The sequence below is a fragment of the Struthio camelus genome, chromosome 20 (assembly GCF_040807025.1).
Source record: "Struthio camelus isolate bStrCam1 chromosome 20, bStrCam1.hap1, whole genome shotgun sequence".
NCBI lineage: Eukaryota > Metazoa > Chordata > Aves > Struthioniformes > Struthionidae > Struthio > Struthio camelus.
The window spans coordinates 9,282,283-9,300,073 of record NC_090961.1 but is presented as its reverse complement, the minus strand read 5'-3'; the positions used below and the strand labels follow the sequence as shown (position 1 = coordinate 9,300,073).

The 17,791-nt window shown below is 45.6% G+C and overlaps 1 protein-coding gene across 1 annotated transcript; it reads left to right on the top strand.

Annotated features, from left to right (window-relative positions):
- The first annotated feature begins 355 nt into the window (after nt 1-355).
- On the top strand, nt 356-11,588 carry LOC104139790 (CMP-N-acetylneuraminate-beta-galactosamide-alpha-2,3-sialyltransferase 4). Its single transcript, XM_068915135.1, has 11 exons — nt 356-473; nt 640-733; nt 4,291-4,351; nt 5,007-5,063; nt 5,628-5,755; nt 6,676-6,739; nt 7,603-7,698; nt 8,312-8,504; nt 8,850-8,978; nt 10,483-10,629; nt 10,994-11,588. The coding sequence occupies exons 1-11, from the start codon at nt 399-401 to the stop codon at nt 11,099-11,101; spliced, it is 1,152 nt and encodes a 383-aa protein (XP_068771236.1). The 5' UTR covers nt 356-398; the 3' UTR covers nt 11,102-11,588.
- The last annotated feature ends 6,203 nt before the right edge of the window (nt 11,589-17,791 follow it).

Genomic DNA, 17,791 nt, shown 5'->3' with positions numbered 1-17,791 from the left:
ATCACAGGACTTTATTTCTTTGCGGGCAAACCAGTGCTTTGTGGACTCTCTTTTCTGTTGTAAGAGGAACAAACTGTAAGGCCTTGGGAAGGTAATGTCCCTGGGAAAGAAGTTAGATGTCTCTGGTGCTTAGTGGATATGTTAGCTGTGTCTGAAGCATCCTGTGTAGGCAGGTGGGAGTGAGCTCACTGCTAGACACTTGTCAGTGCTGGGGGGAGTGTGCAGTTGTGGTTAGTGCTCCTCTGATTGTGATCACTGTGGTTGGTTCAGAGCTTACTTCTGGGCTTGGAGCATGGGGGGCTTTCCTACAGTGACCTGCGGAAGATGACCTGGATGTCTGTCTCATGAGGAGTGTTCCAGTTTATCTGCTGCCTTGACTGGCAGGAGCACCTGGCAAAATGATGAGTGCAGGACTTGACTCAACACGGCTGTGCTCTTTGCGTGGGGTTCTCAGTAGGTTGGCAGGAAGTGTGGTAGGTATCAGGGCTATGTGGACTGAAGCATGGCATCTGGAAGTCTGGGCTTGTGGGCCAGCCAGTCAGCCTATCTGTCTTTGAGAAAGCTCTGGGCAAAGGCCTTGTGGCACAACTCCTTATCACTCCTGTTTTGATTGATGCATTGTCTCTGCTTTTTTTGCAGGATGTGCATGAAGACAGTATGAATGCCAGATCTATAGTGGAGAAACTCTTGGCTATTTTTCAGTGGAAAAACCTGATGATCTTGTTGTTTGTGGGTAAGAAAATTTCAATCTGTGCTGAGCCCTACTGTCTCCCAGCCTGTACCTGCTGTTGTATTCCCCCATGCTCTAGGACCTTGCTATGCTAGGGGCTGTACAGAGGGAGAGGCCCCTCCAGGCCCTGCTGTCTTCACTGGAGACCCCCCCCTCCCCCAAAATGGAAGGTGACGGAAGAGGGGAGGGAAGAGATGTGTTTCCATAAATCAGACATGCGCAGCCCTAAGTGTTCCTAAAGACTGAGATGTGGGGCATTTGTGGACTTTTATGTTTTCTCGACAAGAAAAGGTGGTTGAGAAGGGGCTGTTTCCCTCCTGCTTCTCTTGGTTTATGCTAGCGAGCCTGGTGTGAGCGTGAGCTGGGCTCAGCAATGCAAGAACAGCAGCAGGCTGGCTCCTCTTTTGCCATTGCATGAGGGGCTGGCTGCTGTCATCTTCGTTTCCAGGGAGGACCAGGAAGTGGACTAGAGGCCCAGGTCTCAGTGGCACTGGTTGTGTTTTCCAAATGCTGAGCCCCGTCCTGCAAATGGTCCCACCACAGGCAGCTTTCCTTGTGTGGAGTCATTTTATTCTCCTGTGGATCCACTCCTAGCACAGGCATTGCTCTTGCATTTGTCATTAATAAAACTGAACTTCTCCAGAGAGGCTTCACCTGTGCCTGTTTAGGGTGTATTTTTAGAAAATTAAGACATCTTGCATGTCTTTGGGGGCATGGAGAGAAGAAAAGCATCTAAAAGATGACTTCTTTCCAAAGTGTAAAATTCCCTTTATTGTTTTACACAATTGTGAAACAATCAAGTGGTGATTCACTGAATTCTCCCCTACATCCCCCTACAATTGCTGCCCCTGCAGCAAGGGCAAATAAGGAAATATTTGCAGAATAACTTCTTTCAAAAGTGTTAATACTTGAAAACACCGCTTCAAGACCTGCATTTACAATAGTATATGTGCACAAGGCAATGGGAGGCTAGAATAGGGTTAACCTCCTTCTGTGTTTGTATGTGATACACAAATTAAATTCCTCTGTGTGTGTGGGAGGTCTAGCAGTCACCCCCTGATAAATGCCGCTGAGCTCTTTGCAGGATTAAGGCCCAAAGGTGGGTGTTTACTTATGTTGTGTGTAGCAACCCAGCAGTAACTGGCTGATGGAAGCCTCTGCAGTGTGTGTAGGAGGTCCAGGAGAGACCCACTGATACAATGCCCGTATGAGTGTATGTAACTGCCTGTGATCTCCCTCCAGAAGGAAAACCAATTCTAATTTCATGCCATCATTAGAAAGGCTGATTGTGTGTCAAAGAAAAAATCACTGCTGCTTAATGACCAAGATGCAACCATTGTCATTTTCATGAAAAAGAAAGAGCCATCATGGTGCACAGTAATGTAACGACCATTTTGTGGTACAATATGGGAAGCGCTGAGAAAAGTCAAATTAAAAGTCTTTGTCTCCAATCAGAACGATCTCTTTACTAATGTTTAAAAGCTCCAAAGAAAAAGCAAAACTAACATTGGAAAATCCATATCCTCCTGTCCTCCATTTGGCATGAGCACACAGACAGCTCTGTAAAGCTAGGGACAGTTAGTGGCCAGCTGGCTAAGGTGACAGAGAGCTAAGCCTTTTGTAAATGAAAGCTACCCATGGGTCACAGAGGAAATCCTGCCCTTTCCCTCAAGTCAAACCTCTTCTTTAGGGCTGCAAAATTCCCTCATATTTCATGACCTGCAGGAAGCCTTGCAGTCATGTTCTACCCTAGATACCCTGAGTTTTTGATCATATGCACGTGCTCAGATATCCTGAGCAGTTCTTCTCTCTGTGTTTCCCAGCTAGGTCCATGACCTAAGCAGATTAGGGCAATACCCTGCTGACAGAGCTCCTTGTGGACCTCAGATTAAATCTCTCCTGTTCTATGCTTCTGGGAATGAGGCCTTGGGCACGTAAAATTAGTGATTGCTTTGGACATGTTGACAGTGGACTGTAGAGACTCTCTTCCTGCCTAGTCAGCCTGACATGGAGACAGCATCTGTCACTTTGCTGAAATGCTGTAAGAGAAGCTCCCAGAAGTCATTTAGCAGGCCTGATTGGGCATTTTTACCTACCTGTTGTGCCTCATGTGCCTCATGTTGTCCACTGTATCCAGTATGTAGACCTGTGGCCATGAACGAATTTCTTTGTCTTTGTGGAACTGGGCTGTTGCTAGCGGGGCTGTGGTAAGAGACTATCACTAACACCAGCCTCAGTGGCAGAGCTGAGGTACCGAGAGAATGGCCATAGTGAGCTCTGCTCCTTCAGTTACTCCTGCAGCCTTTCTCCATCCTTGCTCCGCTTTCTCATGTTTCTTCCCTCAAAAAGAGGTAGATTGTTGTACTTCATTTTTGTGACTGAGGAGGGGAGCTTGCCTGGGCCTCCCTGTATCTTTTCAGGGTTATAATTTCCATTCCCTGAATGCCTTCTCTCTGGTCAGGGTCTGGTCCAGCACTGATACCCTTTTCCTTTGGCTTGACCCCTTTCTGCACCAGTAGTAAACTCTGCAAACGATAGACAGGTACCAATGATAGAGGAGCCTTTCCCCTTTGCAGCCACAGTCCCAATTAATCTGTATGTGGCATGGTGCACTCAGGGAAATCTGAACTGGTCCTCTGAATCGGTACAGCACCTTACTCAAGGTGAAAAGCAACTAAGACAAGCTAATGTCCACATTATTGAAGAGCTTTTGGATAATCCTATGTCTGGCATGAACCTCTTCTTGATTTCAGGCCAGGCAGCAGCCCTGGTCAGGCATGGAGGATTTCTCTTGCATGTACCTTTCTTCTTACTGCGTTGAGCCTGTGCTGTTCTCAGGCTTCTGGGTTTTGTACCCAAGCACCATGTCAGTTATTGCTGCATCTTGCTGCCTGTTTGTGGAATAAGTGATCACTTCATGCAACAGGGGCTACTGGAAGGTTCTCGCAGTTCCCCATCCGCTGTGACATCCCGAGGAGCAGCCAGCTAACAGCTCTGGAGAGAGAACAGCAAGTGAGGAAGCCTGATCTGTCGAGGAAAAACTCTGCAGCTCATCACAGTAGCGGGCATGGCCAGGGTGGCTGCAGGCACCGGGGAGGAGGAGCCAGGCTTCAGGGCCAAGGCTGGCCAGAGAGGGAGTGTACCAAGAAGCCAAGGGCTCGTCTGCCTCAGGGAGCACTACAGTCAATCCCTTCTCTTCTCTGCGCTCTCGCTGTGTCTTTTTACAGATTGACATGAATGATCGCTGGAGTGCTGCGAGGCTTAGAGCTTGCAAGCTGTCCTTACTTGCTGGGACACAGGATGGTGTATTTACTGGGGTTCATTACCAGAAGGCCTCATTTAATTCTAGCTAGCAAGGGGGTAATTCAAATATAGCCACTTGGAGGCTCCCATACTCTGGGACAGGATCTGCTGCTGGTCTTCAGGTCAGATGGCTGCAGAGGCTCCAGTGGTGCTATCTGTGGGGAGAGATCCTATGGGCTGTGCAGTGGGGCAGTCCTAGCTGTACTGATGCTGCCGTGCAGCTGTGTGGCCTGTTTCAGCCTCTTTATTGCCTTCAGCAGGTCTGTATGTGCAGAGCCTATACTACTCTGTGATGAAGTCACGTGAAAGCCAGGCTGAGTAAGTTATCTTTTCTTCTTCGCTTTTCTGACCTCTATGCTACTGTGGTGTGGGCAAGTGGGGGGACATGTGGGGGAGGAGCAATTCATCATTGTGGAAAGAAGAGGCAACCCTTCTTCCAGGGTGATCTAGAAGAGAAACAGCTCCCCCCATATGGCATGAATCCTTGGAAGCTTGGAGGACTGTGTTCTGCCTAGCACTAACTTGAGGGCAGTGCAGACAGAAATTGCGGGATGAAACAATAGTGATGAGACTGGAGATACCTTATCTAGACTATAGTAGAGATTCCCAGGTGCTGGTGGCCAGTGTCAGTGTGTCTTGTGGACACCTCACAGTGCTCTTCATTTCATGTCCCTTTCTGGAGGCATGAACGTAGTTCACTTGAGGCCACTGATTTTCTAAAATTTGACTCGTCAAGGCCCTGAGCAGTTTGAACTAACTTTGACATTGGCTCTCCAGAGATGTCTTTCTACCCAAATTGCTTTATGATTCTGCTGAGCAGATATGGAGCTCTTTACATGTTCTTTGGAGGGGGCCTGTTCATGGACAGACACGGTCAGGAGCTCAAATCCCTCCTGCATCCTGACATCCTGGACTGCTTTCAAAGACCTTCTGAAGAAGAGATGGTTGAAAATGAACTCTGTTTCTTTCACAGGAAGCGCCTTGGTGCTTGCAGAAGACGCTTTGTGTGGAGAAAGCCTTTTCTTGGAAGGTTTGTCAGTTATGTTTTTTGTCTGGGGAATTTTGGTGAGACATGTCTTAGTGCTCTGTGGCTACTGATGGGTGGAGACCGGCACTCTGGAGTTGATGTGCAGGTATGCAGGAAAGGAAACAGCTAAGTTGAGCTAACTGTTGCACAATGGCATCTTAGCTCCATTACAAGTGAGTCAGCATGTCTGCAGAATGGCGCAATACAGATGCCTGTGTAAAATGTCCTCTGAAGGACAATCAGAGAGGAAGAGAAGCACTGTTGAACTGGTCAGCGCACAGCAAGGCATGGGCTTTGTCATGAACCGAATGAATAAATGAAAGTGGAAACATAACTGGAATTGTATGCCATCACTGCTGCTCAGAAGATGGGTTAGAAACAGTGAGCAGTAAGAATTATATTTAGAAGATGTGGGTCATTTCTAAAAAGTATTTTAGGATAGCTCAGTAGCTTTACGAAGTACTTCACCATTCAGCCCGCTTTAGATGTCTTAGTCCCTGTGTTTGATACTGCTGTAACTGCTCTACTCTTCCCTGAACTGCTGGCGCTCTGAATCTCTCTTGGCAGGTTTGAATATCACTGGAAGCCTTTCCTGACCAGCAAATCCTTATACTCGCTTATGGACAGGCCTTTTAGAAGCGAGCTTGAAAAAGTTCTGTGGTTCCATAAACTTCCTTTTGGGCTACAGAGGTCAGGTATTGCAGCACCCTGCCCTCAGTGTTGTAAATGTCGCGAATGGACACTGTGCAGCTGAAGACTCTGATGCAGCTTCCCTGAGTGCTGCAAAGGAGATGGAAATACATCTGAACGCCAGGGTTCATTGAGGGGGGCTAGGCTGAATGGATGGGATGCCTCTGAGGAAAGGTCATAGTCCATGGTGGTCATAATGGAGGAAGGGGGTAGTGCTTTAACTCCAACTTCTAGCTGTGCCAAGAGGGATGGAAAGGAGGAGGTTGACAGAAATGCTCTTATAGGTGGAGCAAGACCCATTGCAGAAGTTAACAAACATCAACTGAGAGGGAATAACTGACCGGGCTGGTACTGCTAGCTGTTTTGAATGTGAGGTAGCGCAGACCAACTTCAATTGCTCATAGTGCTGGTCTGAGGTAACCTGTTTGACTTTGCGTTGAAATAGACTGGGTGAATTCAGTTGGGGAACTACTGCATGTGGTTATTTCTGACAAAGCACAGTGGCAGCCAACTTCTTTAACTGAAGATTCACCTCAGTGCGCAGATTGGTCAGATTTGCAGTGCTTCTTCTACAGGGCAATATCAGGGCCTTTCGTTCCCTAATCATTCCTCTTAGGGACCTTATTATTTGTGCAGCATCCAAAGTGAATGGAGAAGAGCTAGCCTAAATAGTATCCCTGCCCCAAAGAGCATGCAGAACATGCCCTTAATGTGGAAAAAGGCCTCGTTGTTGGCAGTGTTGGGTGGATGACTGTGACAAGAACAGTGTTTGTACAGGCTCTCACGTGTAAAGTGTCCTGGCACTTTATGGAGGGGTGAAACCTGGCTCTTCAGAGCCTAAGAAAGAGAAGAACCCACCTGTTGGGCTGAGTGGGGCTACATTTATTCCTTGAAGATAACTCTTCAACTTATTCTTATCTTTCAGTTCTCTCTGCTTTTGCCACGTTGCAGCTCCTTCCACAGCAGGAGTTGCCCAAACCCTTTGAGAGGTAAGGGAGCTGGACCAGGGATGGGTGCTGGGGGAGCAGGAGTGCTAGGGAAGTGGTAGATTGGTCCGAGAGCCCTGGTTTCTGAAGCTTTTCAAAGTTCTCTCTGTTGTTCCTCAATTTCTCAGACCTTTCTGTCTCTCACTCCTTCTGACACTCTTCATCTTTCTCAGTGGGTTTCTCTTTCTCTCCCTTTTAAATGTGCTCTTTCAAGCAGCTCTCATACTGACGAGCTTAAGCTGCTAGATCCACACTTCCTCCCTTTGTGCCTGTCCCAGTGCGTTTTCTCTTGCTCTAACTCCATCCCAAGCGTGGCACTCCGGGCCCTGAAAAGTTATATGCATCCCTGTGTTCTGCCTGCCCACATTCAGGGAGAGCAGGAAGTGAAATATGCTATCTGCTGCAGCCATTGGAAAACTTTTTAGCTTGGAAACCTTCTTTTTTCCTGTTGTAAGCAGACATAAGGTGAATTTTTCTGTGGCCTCTTGTTCTCTCTCTACTCAGTATACCATGTGCCTCAAGCAGAGGTTCACTCTCCAAGTTAAGAACTGCTGGTCTACTGGGCATTCCTACTTGACTTGATCCTCTTTCCATTTCCTCTGTATCTTGTGTCCTGCCTGTCCTGCAGCTGACTAGAGGTCCCACTTAGTTTTACTAGTATGACACTCCATTGCCTTATGCTCACTAAGATAAACCCCATCTCTGTGCGACTGGGACACAGCCAGAATCGTGCTAGTCTTCTCTGCTCTGATGCCATCTAGGGAGTTACTTGAGGGCATCAAACAAGCCCTCGGGAATGCTCATCTAACCTGATGGAGAAACTTGTCAGGGAAGGACTTCATCTCTTGGAATCTATTCTTTACCAGCTTATGGTGCCAAAGGTGTATTGTGGTCGGCAACGGTTACTCCGTCCTTGGCCAACGCTTTGGGAAAATGATTGACTCTCACCATGTTATCATAAGGTACTGCATTCTTACTAGACTCTAATATTTAGAAAGAGACTGAGGAGTGATAGTATGCATGTATCTATCTTGCCTGGCAAACATAACATCTAGGAACCATCAGCTCAGGTAATCTAATGACTTTCCTGCAGTTGCCAAACACTTCAGGCGTTGAATTTATAGCATATTCATTCACAGATGTGGTCCCTGGGGGCTGGAAGGCCAACTTCAGCAGCCACTCAGTGGATTAGCAGGTAATCCACTTTTACAGGACTGGTTTTGGCCTTGACAATGCCAAATCTTTGATTACATTGAAACCTTATGTGCATTTTTACTCTGACCTGGGAAAGTCATTTAATTTCTGTATGCCTCACTTCCCTATCTGAAAAATGGCAATCTTCTGCCACCACTGCCTGCCTTTTTACTAAGGGGAGGAAGCATTCCTACATCTATGTGAGGTACCCAGTTCTGCGGAACCAGGTTGTAAGGTTGGACCATGTGTATCCGTTCCCTCATGTGAGTCCTACATGCACCTTCTTGCATTTGACAGCACACAGCTGCTTCCATAGTTGGGAATGGGTGATATTGAAACTGCTCCAGGGACAAATCCTGCTGTTCTGGCTCTGATTCTCAGATTAAATGATGCTCCAGTAAAAGAGCACAAGAAAGATGTGGGTGAGAGAACCAGCATCCGTCTCTTCTTCCCTGAATCAGCTCTGCCCAATCCTCTGGAAAACAATGACGAGGAGACACTGCTGGTGTTTGTCCCATTCAAGCCACTGGATTTCCTCTGGCTGAGGGAGGTATTGCTGAAAACAAGGAATAAGGTGAGATGTCTTTAATGAGGGAAGGTTGAAACCAAGTTGTCTGGAATGACATTTTCCATAGCTCTAATAGTCATGTATCCTTCAAATATTTAATGAGCTGCGCAATGGACCCGAGACCTTATTTTTCACTAATTAGAAATATCCCAGTCTCAGCCACATTGCAGATAGGTGCATTGGCATGAGTGGAAAAGACCTCGGGTTTCTTTGCTCCTCCAGACTGTCAGTCCTTCTGAGCACCCAGCCAGAGCAATAGATCGCAGCTAAATCGGGATCTTTATCATGCCACTGTCTTGTGTACGTGGGCCTGCCTTGACTATCGTTCTTTCTCTCTGCCTTTTCCTACAGACAAAGGTGGGGTTTTGGCGCCAGCCCCCTTGGGAATGGAATGGGAATGTCTCCCAGCTACGTATTCTCAACCCGTATGTCACCTATGAAGCAACGTACAAACTGCTGCAGTTGAACACGTGGAGTGGGGTATGATATCACACTGAAGAGCAGACAGATGACCATCAAAATTCTGTGTCTTCTTTAATACCTTGCTTTTTGAGCGCCACACACCAGAGAAGTCTTGGGCAGCAGAGAGAGGGAAAGAAAGCAGGCCCATTGCTTAGATTAGCGAGTCCCTTCCGTAGTAAATGCAGTCTTTCCCTACAGCATGGTATTACAAGTTTTGATTGCTGCTCCGACCAAAAAACAGAAGATTTTTCCAACATGTCACAACACTACGGTGTTATTCATGCTTGGTACACCATTCCTGTCAGTCTGCCCCATGACCTTTTGCCATGCTGCATTCAAATCACTTTTTAGAGTTACACTTCTGTCTGGAGTTCTAGGCATCACACAGCCTGGTTCCCTATTGTGACAAGCAGCTTTGTCATATAAGCCCTTTCACATATGTTCCTATGGTTTTCCTGTCTATAGACCATTACTGATAACTAGCTAGTGTAAAATGAGATGAATTTTGGTTGGCATTCCTTAAAACACTCAAGTCTAACAGAATTCTGGCCTAAGGCTAGCTTTTATGCCCACTGCTTCTGGAAAACAAATTTCCCATTCACTACATGGTGGAGGATTATTTCATTAATGAATCTAATGATACTTTGTCTTTGGTCCTGACAATCTTTGTGATGGTGCTGTGCAATCTTTAATTAACTTTAAGCCTGCCAGGCACCACCAGGAAGTTTAAAATCTGCAACAAATGAAAGAGAAGCTTGAAGGCCTGTTGTGGCAAAATAACCTTTTCCAAGGTCAGGCAGTGATTCTTGGCGTGGGCCGAGACTGGATGCCAAGTCTCCTGACTGCTGAAGAAACGCTGCTAAAAAGCACATTCCTCTGCTAAAATGCTTGAAAGGTGCTAAGTGGGACTATCCAGGTGGGGAGTGCTAAGTGCTCAGTAGGGCTTGGGGGACCACAAGCATGCTCAGCTGCTCCGTGAGTGTGGTTGCTGTTCTGCTCAGTCACAATGCTTTTAATACAGTGTGTGAGTTTGTACGTGGCCATGTTAGCTTTACATGAACAAAGAGCATTTTTGTAACACGTAGGCCAGGGACAGGTATTTAATGCATAGATTAGAGATAAGGCACCCCATCAAGGCCTCCAGTAGAGAATACACACAAAGAGGAGCATGGAAAAGAAATAGATGCGGAAACCTTGTACACGCTCCATCGTGGATATGACTTTGTCAAAAAGTGTGTGGATTCCTTCTGTCAGAAACCTTTTGGTTTCCATGGAATGCTGTGTTTTATCATCCCAGAGGTCACATTCTCCCGGACCCTCATTTTCTGCAGCACCTTCCCATAAGATGCTGCTTGTTAGAGTTCTGGGAACACTGTCCAGGCATCTATCCTGTTTTATTTATGTATTTTTTCACTACATGGAGTGTGGAGGAAGCTACCGATCCCAGCTGGTTGCTGATGTCAGTATTGTAAAAATAGGAGTTTGAAATGCTAAACAGCTGTTCTTTCTTTTCTCTTCCCAGAGATATGCCACCACAGGAATCATTGCTTTGAACTTAGCCCTCCACATGTGCCAAGAGGTCAACATTGCAGGCTTCGGTTACCCTGACAACCACGACAATACTACGCCAATACACTATTACAATACAGGTCGCTCCCGGGAAAAAGAGGTAGTAAGTGCATCCTCTTCGAACTAAGATGTTCTTTAAAGTGGAATGTAGCAGACAAAGCTAAGACTCATCTCTGAGAGCTCTGGTAGCTCTCTCTGGCATTACCCATGGTAATTCCTACTGGGACATGCCAGGAGAAAGAGTGCTTTGTTCCCAGAAACGAACCTTGAGCACAGATATGGGCTCATTCAGTGTGCTTTTTATCTGTCCTCATTTGGTGACATGGGTCCTGCCCAGCCCTATCTGTGGAAGCCCTTCTTAGGGCAGCAGAGGAAGCTGGGTCAGATGGGATCCAGAGCATTTTGGGGAGCATGAGGGGCGTTGTAAGAAATTATCTGTAACTCTGGCTCTCTTGTCTCTGCAGCTAATCCAGCACAACCTAACGGCTGAGAGGAACTGGCTGCTGAAAATGATCAAGCAGGGGGTGATTGCTGACATAGCTAACCCTTCCTTCCAGGCCCAGAACCACTGAGAAGCTGCTTGCTGTCCTCCTGCAGACACCGCTGGTGGTCCCAGCTGGGCTTTGCCCTTGTTCCAGGTTATTTTGAGCAGAAGCATCCTTTTCCATGTGGGGTGGGAAATGAATGTCTGAGATTCAGAGCACTTGTCCTTTCCACTGCTGGCCTCCAGCTTTCACCAGTGCCTTCCATGCTGGAGGATAAGGTGTGTCACACAACCCTTCTGCCTTGGGTAATCCCCTCCTGTTTTGGAGACTGCCATCCTTTACTCGCTGGTTATTTGTATAAAGCACCAAACTGGGATGCTAAGCTCGTCCCCAGCCCCTGGGTAAGGGAGAAAGGTGACAGTGCACTGTATGCCTTGAGATTTCAAACTCCTTCCTAAGCAGATTGGATTGAAAGAAAGTCAGATCCAGCAGTCTGGAAAAGGACTGGGCTGAACTCTCAGAGATTTCAGTGTCTTACTAATTGTTGGGAAATGTCAGGAAACACTAAGAAATATCTGCAGGAAACACTTAAGAAAGTTGGACTTTTTTATTGTTCTGTTTGAGAATAAAAGTGCTTCTGATTTTGAGGAGTGTCTCTGGTTAGCACTGTCTTGTGGGAGGTGGATTTCTGGTGGGGACATGTGAGAATTACATCAGCATCGCCTCTGAGATCTTTTCATGGCTTCATGACCCCAGGTAATCCCCCTTTCTTCCTCTTCATGCTTTCCATAGCTCAGGATGTTTTTCCAGCCAGTTATGAGCATGGAGCCAGCCTGCCAGGTCTATTTGGTGTGCTGAAGGTCTTCCGCATTCAAGAAATCGCTTCAAACCTCCATTTTGACTGCGGCTGGCTCCTGTTCAAATTCCACCTCTGGCACCCTGTCTTTTGGGTCAGAAGCCAGCCCTCTGATCACAGGTCACAGCTTCCTTTAAGAATGCATCTAGGTTATATTTCCTCTTCTTTACTTCCCTCATTGCTATTTTCTTCTCAGCCTGCTGCCATTATGAGTCCACCTCAGTCGCTGCCCCACTAAAAGGCTGTCTCTAACTGGAAGAAGACCCTATGTTGTGATGTTAAAATGATAGCTGTGCTGGTACGACCCCTTCTTTGCAGACTTTTCAGCGAGGTGCTCATTGAGGTGAAGGATCTTTTTGAGTAACTCTGCAGACGTGTTTTAAGAGTGGGGTTGGCTTAACTTACAGCAGGCCGCATGTGTCTGATAGCAGCAGCATTTGCTGTGTGGGAACATTAGTACAGTACCCATATAACTGCTCACAATTTCCACAGGAGACAAAGCTTCCCTCCCATTTCCTTCCACCCTCCCCTTTGCTGTGGCCAGGCTCTCAGGGCGCAGCCTGTGCTCTTCATGACACTCCTTTTCCTGGGTAACTTCTCATCCAGTATTTTAGCCCTATCTCCTAAAGTATCTGTGTAACCCTTTGTTTTTCACAATCTGCAAAACATTAATGACCTCCATGTAGCTCCCATTGTTACTCACTTTTGGCCAGCCTGGCTTCTCCTCCATGGGAGCCGAAATGTTTTTGCTCTGATTGGTGCATACAATTCATGACCAAGAAATCTCCACCAAAACTCCCTGAAGCTGCCTTGCGCCAGGAGACTGGTGGAAAAACTGGATGCCCCAGCTGTTCAGCTCAGCTTGATAAAGAAGTCACTTGAAGAGTAAAAGGAGATGACCTAATAATCTCTTACATGCAAACAAAACTGAACTGAGAGAGGGAGGATAACTCTGTTTCAGTAAGTTTCCCTTTATCAACTAAACGCTGGCTTCAGGTTTTGCTCTATACATATACAGATCTTTGCTGTCTATATAACACATAATAACCGCACAGGCTCTGCTGGATTCCAAAAAAGGGTTTCCGTAAATGCATACAAATGTATGGATTTTACTTGACTAGTATTTTGGAAGTTATTGCTTTGTAAACAGTGAAACTGGGCTCTCAACTATGTAAATGACTAATGCTCTGTGTTCCGCTCCTGGTAGGGTAAAATGACATAAAAATATTAATGTCCAACAGCTGATGTAAAAAGCATACTGTGAGGCAAGCCCAAGAGATGGTTTACATTTTCTCTCTGGGTAACATATACAAGAACTTTACCACGGCTTTCAGGAGCCGTCTCTGTACTTTTTGCAGCAGTTGTTGCAACATCTTCCTGTCATGTAGTGACAAGTCACGGTAGTGAGACCATAAATATGAGGCTCAAGAGTTTTACCATTGGTCACTGCCTGTGGCAATGCTCTCAGTGCTTGCAGCAAGCAGGTCCATTACACAACTTTTTGAATTCATGTTTGAGAACTGGCTGATGTGCTTTCCCTTAAAACAGGGTTCTGTAACGTTTCTAAGTGACCACAATTCATTACAGATGCCTCTTGTTCCAACCTTTTCCAGAGTGGAGGAGTTATGAAGTAGGGACTTAGTGTTTAACCATGCTTCAGTGGTGGCCCTGAATCCCAAAAGTAACCTGTCTTGTTGTCTGGTTTGCAGTGGCATGAGTAGGAGTCCTGCCATGCAGGTCCATTGAAAGTCTGTGATTTGCAGTCCTGCAGGTCCTACACACATTTCTTGTTTGACAGTCTGAATGAATCCTTGCCCTACAGCAGACTCATTATTAATATCAAGAGAACTGGGGGAAAGAAGGTGGAATAAGTAGGATAAAGCAAAGCCACACTAATACAAAACATATGTAAATTAGGCTACGAGATACCATAATAAGGAAGTAAAAGGGGTGAAAGACAAGGAAAATGAGTCCTATTGTTGCTTGAGTAGCAAAAGCTAGCATCGATCTGAGCTGATAAATCCACCCTCCTCAGGGCTGCGAAAAGGCAGTAATACCCCTTCTGATCACAGTTCAATTCATGCCACAGCACTGTGAACATCCTTGCATCAATGGCAGCACTGCATCCCCAGCTCAGTGGACAGCTGAGGTGCAACAGTGATTAATCCTTGGCAGAAGGGCACAGCACTGCAGGGGGTCTTTGGTACCAGCCAGTCTCTCTCCAGGAGCGAAGGCAGATTCATTCTCACTCACTGTCTATCCATGAACACTTGGCAAGTAAGTTTGGATGCTTCCACCATCTGTGTGAAATCCTCCCAACCGTTTAGATTAAACATCGACTGCAGTAAAATGTAGGGCTCCAAACTGACCTGACATAGTCCATATGGAGTAGCTGCCACAGATAGTGACTATCTTGACACTGATTAATCACTTCTTCTAGTTGTGTATTTGTCCCTAGTTACCTGACACAGTTCTTCCCTAATAGATTCTGCATGGTTCTGGGGTATTCATGTGACCTTGGCTTTGGGGAATATCTCATCTGATGACACACATTACCTACTCTGATGTAGACTGTTTTTGATCAAACTGACTTGGACATTAACTTTTGATTTTGTTTCTTTCCCCTGTGTACACCAATATCTGTCCTTTACTGCAATGAAAGACACTTTAGCTATGCCAGACTATGTTTTGTTTTGGGTGGTTCTATATGGGTGTCACTTGCTCTGTGCCATATAGCATGTAGAGAGACTCTCTCTCCTTCCACCTCCATGTCCTTACCTGTCACTTACAATCACAGGCTTGACAAGCAATCTACATTGCTGGCACTCCTTGCTTTGAAACTAGTGGTTTAATGACCTGTAACTAGAGTCAAGCATTGCTCAAACAGGCAGTGGTGAAGCTGTCTAGTGATGAAGCCCCCCGCCCCAACTAATTGCAGAGTTTCTCTCTCAATCTGAACATGGTTCTGCTCTTCAGACACACAAAACCCTGAGCTGAAGGCAATAGGTCTTTCAGGCTGATCAAGTGTGAAATTACTACACCTGTTTCATATGGGGAAGCAGCACAAGCAAATGTTATAGGCACCAAGATACTGTAGTAAGGACCCTTCCTGATGATATTAGTGTCTCGGCTCCCTTGCCAGCCTCGGTATGGATTAGGGCCATCTCTAATCAGTGTCTATCAGGCCAGTCAGGGGATGCCACGCAGCTGCTGTATGAGGCGGTACCTAGCCGTTCCCAGGAAGCAATGTGCTTGTGGTACCCTTTGAAGCAAAAGGATCTCGAAGGCATCTCTGATTTTTTTTCATTTTTCCTTGTGATTTATACAAATTGTTTTTCCCAGCAGAACGGCTGAGAAAATTCAACATCCTGCTGAATTTTTGAGACATTTTCTTTTTTTTTTTCCTATCCACTCAGACAGCCTTTGAAATTTGGGCAGGAGACTGACTTGCTGAGCATAAAAAGTGACTGTGCATCAGCTAAACCTTGAGCACTCACTAGCTGGTTCCGTGTTCTGAGCCTAGACTCTAGCTGCAACACAAGGCAGTTTAGGCTTAATTCACTACATGTGACTGTTAAGCTGAGTTATGTTAGCTGATATTGTGCGATCTAGGAAGGCACACAAGGCCAGTGCTGCAACCCATCTGAGAGCAATACTTGGTTATCAGGTGTAGTGTGATTGCGTGCCTGAGACTTTTGGAAGGTCTGAGCAATAGCAATTAATCTGCATGTGATATCGGGTTAGCTGTGGCCTTGAAATCACCATAGTTACAACTATTTATTCATGTCACTGATATATCAGGACAACTCCGTTTGCCCCAGCTAACCTCATATTATAGAGTCCTAGAGATGGTGAGGTCCTCTTGCTACCTTTGCCTCCTTAGCAAGCTGCTGGGTCACTTTGCAGATGTTAAGAATTCATATACTGTTCAAATACTTTCAAATTTCCTTAATGAATGCCTGGAAGATATTACCAGCTGTATTGTCCAAGAGTTTTGCAAAAAAAATTTTTCAGCCAGACTTCATGATTATTGTTTTTTGTATACGAAAACACAAGATGCTTTGTCAGTCTGACTACATCATGGCCATCCTATGCCAGGTAATGCCTGACTACTCTGCTTCAGATCACAGAGGTTGAGTACATACTGTTTGCTGTTGTGTTACTTATATTATAACGTTGTTCAGGAGAGCAAAGCTTTCCCAGACAGGTGTTTTTAGAAACATTGAGATTTTCTGTAACCTCTCCTTTCTAAGAGATCTTTAATGACCCCACCAGTAAATTGCCAGCACAGTGAATCATGTGTCAATTTAGATGTTATTCTTGCCACTTTAAAGAATTCCACACAATACTTTTGTTTCTTCTGAACTGAAGGAGGCAATTATAGAGACATTATGGCTCTCTCCAGTCATTGCACATTGTTATATCCAAGCTGAAGAATATGAGGTTTACTGGCATTGACTTTCTAAACTGGTGGCTGGGTTTGATTCATTAGTTGCATGCTTTATGCTTGTGCTCCACCCCTTGTAGTTTGTATATGATTTGTCCTCGAACTAGTGATGATGTGCATTGTGAAACTATCCCCTACAGTAGAAGCAGCGTATTCTTTGAATGTCCTTCAAGTTGTACTTTCCACTTGACCCCTAGGCATGGCAGTTGGATGGATTTTGTGATCCTCCCAAACTCTCAAGCATCTTCAGTGGGTCTTCTTTCAAATGGTAATTTTAGTGCATACTTCAGGCTCATCTCAGCTTTAGATAAAAATTAAATGTGGATTGCTTTATTCTGCATATTGAATGCTAAAGGACACATTCATTTGTCCTCTCTGCAGACACGATGCTCTGCCAATTTCCTTAATCCAGACACAGAAGCAGTCAGCAATTGTTTCCTTTCACTTTTGATTCCATCTATAAAAGCAAATACCTGCAATCACTAGCGCCTTTTCAGAAAGGGGTTTTTGCAGAATTTGTACAAGTTTTACAAACTTTTTGTCTGCTGGTTTAATGGGTGCTGTCTGACTGCACATCAGGGTGTCGGTTTTAGCTCCCATTGTGCTGCCACATTTTTTTCATCACAGAGATCATCTGTTATTTTAGGTTTTCCCCATCCCTCAATGGCCCTCTACTGACCCACTACAGAAGTCCACTCTTCCCCAAATATTTTAAACTTTTCTTCGTAAGCCTGGTATTGCTTATGTTTTATATCATATCAATTTTCTGACTTTCATAAGTAGTCATTCCCTATTCTATCTTATTCTCAACTAGTATCCCATCCTCATCTCCCATTTTTGCATGTCTTCTATCTATATGTGTTAATAACATTTGGATCTCCAGTAACACTGCTTAGTTAACTACTGCTTAGTTATCTACAGAAAGATGGAAGTACTACCATTTATCAAGATGAAGAAAGGCAGGGAACTTTGTTAGAGGGCTCACAGCCTGTTTAAAGGGATATTACCAACTCTGGGGTTTTACAAAGCCTCTTCTAGAAACAATTGCTGTGTCTACACTGTGTATTAAGGAAGGTGCAGAGACGGTGCTCTGCAATTCATGTAGCAAAGCTTTAAACACAATTCAGGCAAAGTCAGGGCACACAGCAGCTCTAATCCCAGCTGGTGTGCTCATGCCTCTCCCAGTACACTCTTCCCAACAGCTCCCGACCAAGGGCAGGACACAGAGAGGCACAATGCCCTGTGCTCACAGCTGATGCAGGTTTTTCACTGCCATGCAGGCTGAGCCAGCACCTGTGGCTCTGATCCATGAATCTCCTGCCCTTCTTTGCCACTTGTGCCCTGCCACGTGCAGCTTTGTGCTTGTTACGGGAATAATTGCAAGGCTGAGGCACAGCCAGATGGATAAATCCTAAATGCACGTACGTAAGAGCTCGGCCGCAAATAACGCTGTTATTACCTGGCTCAAGAAAAC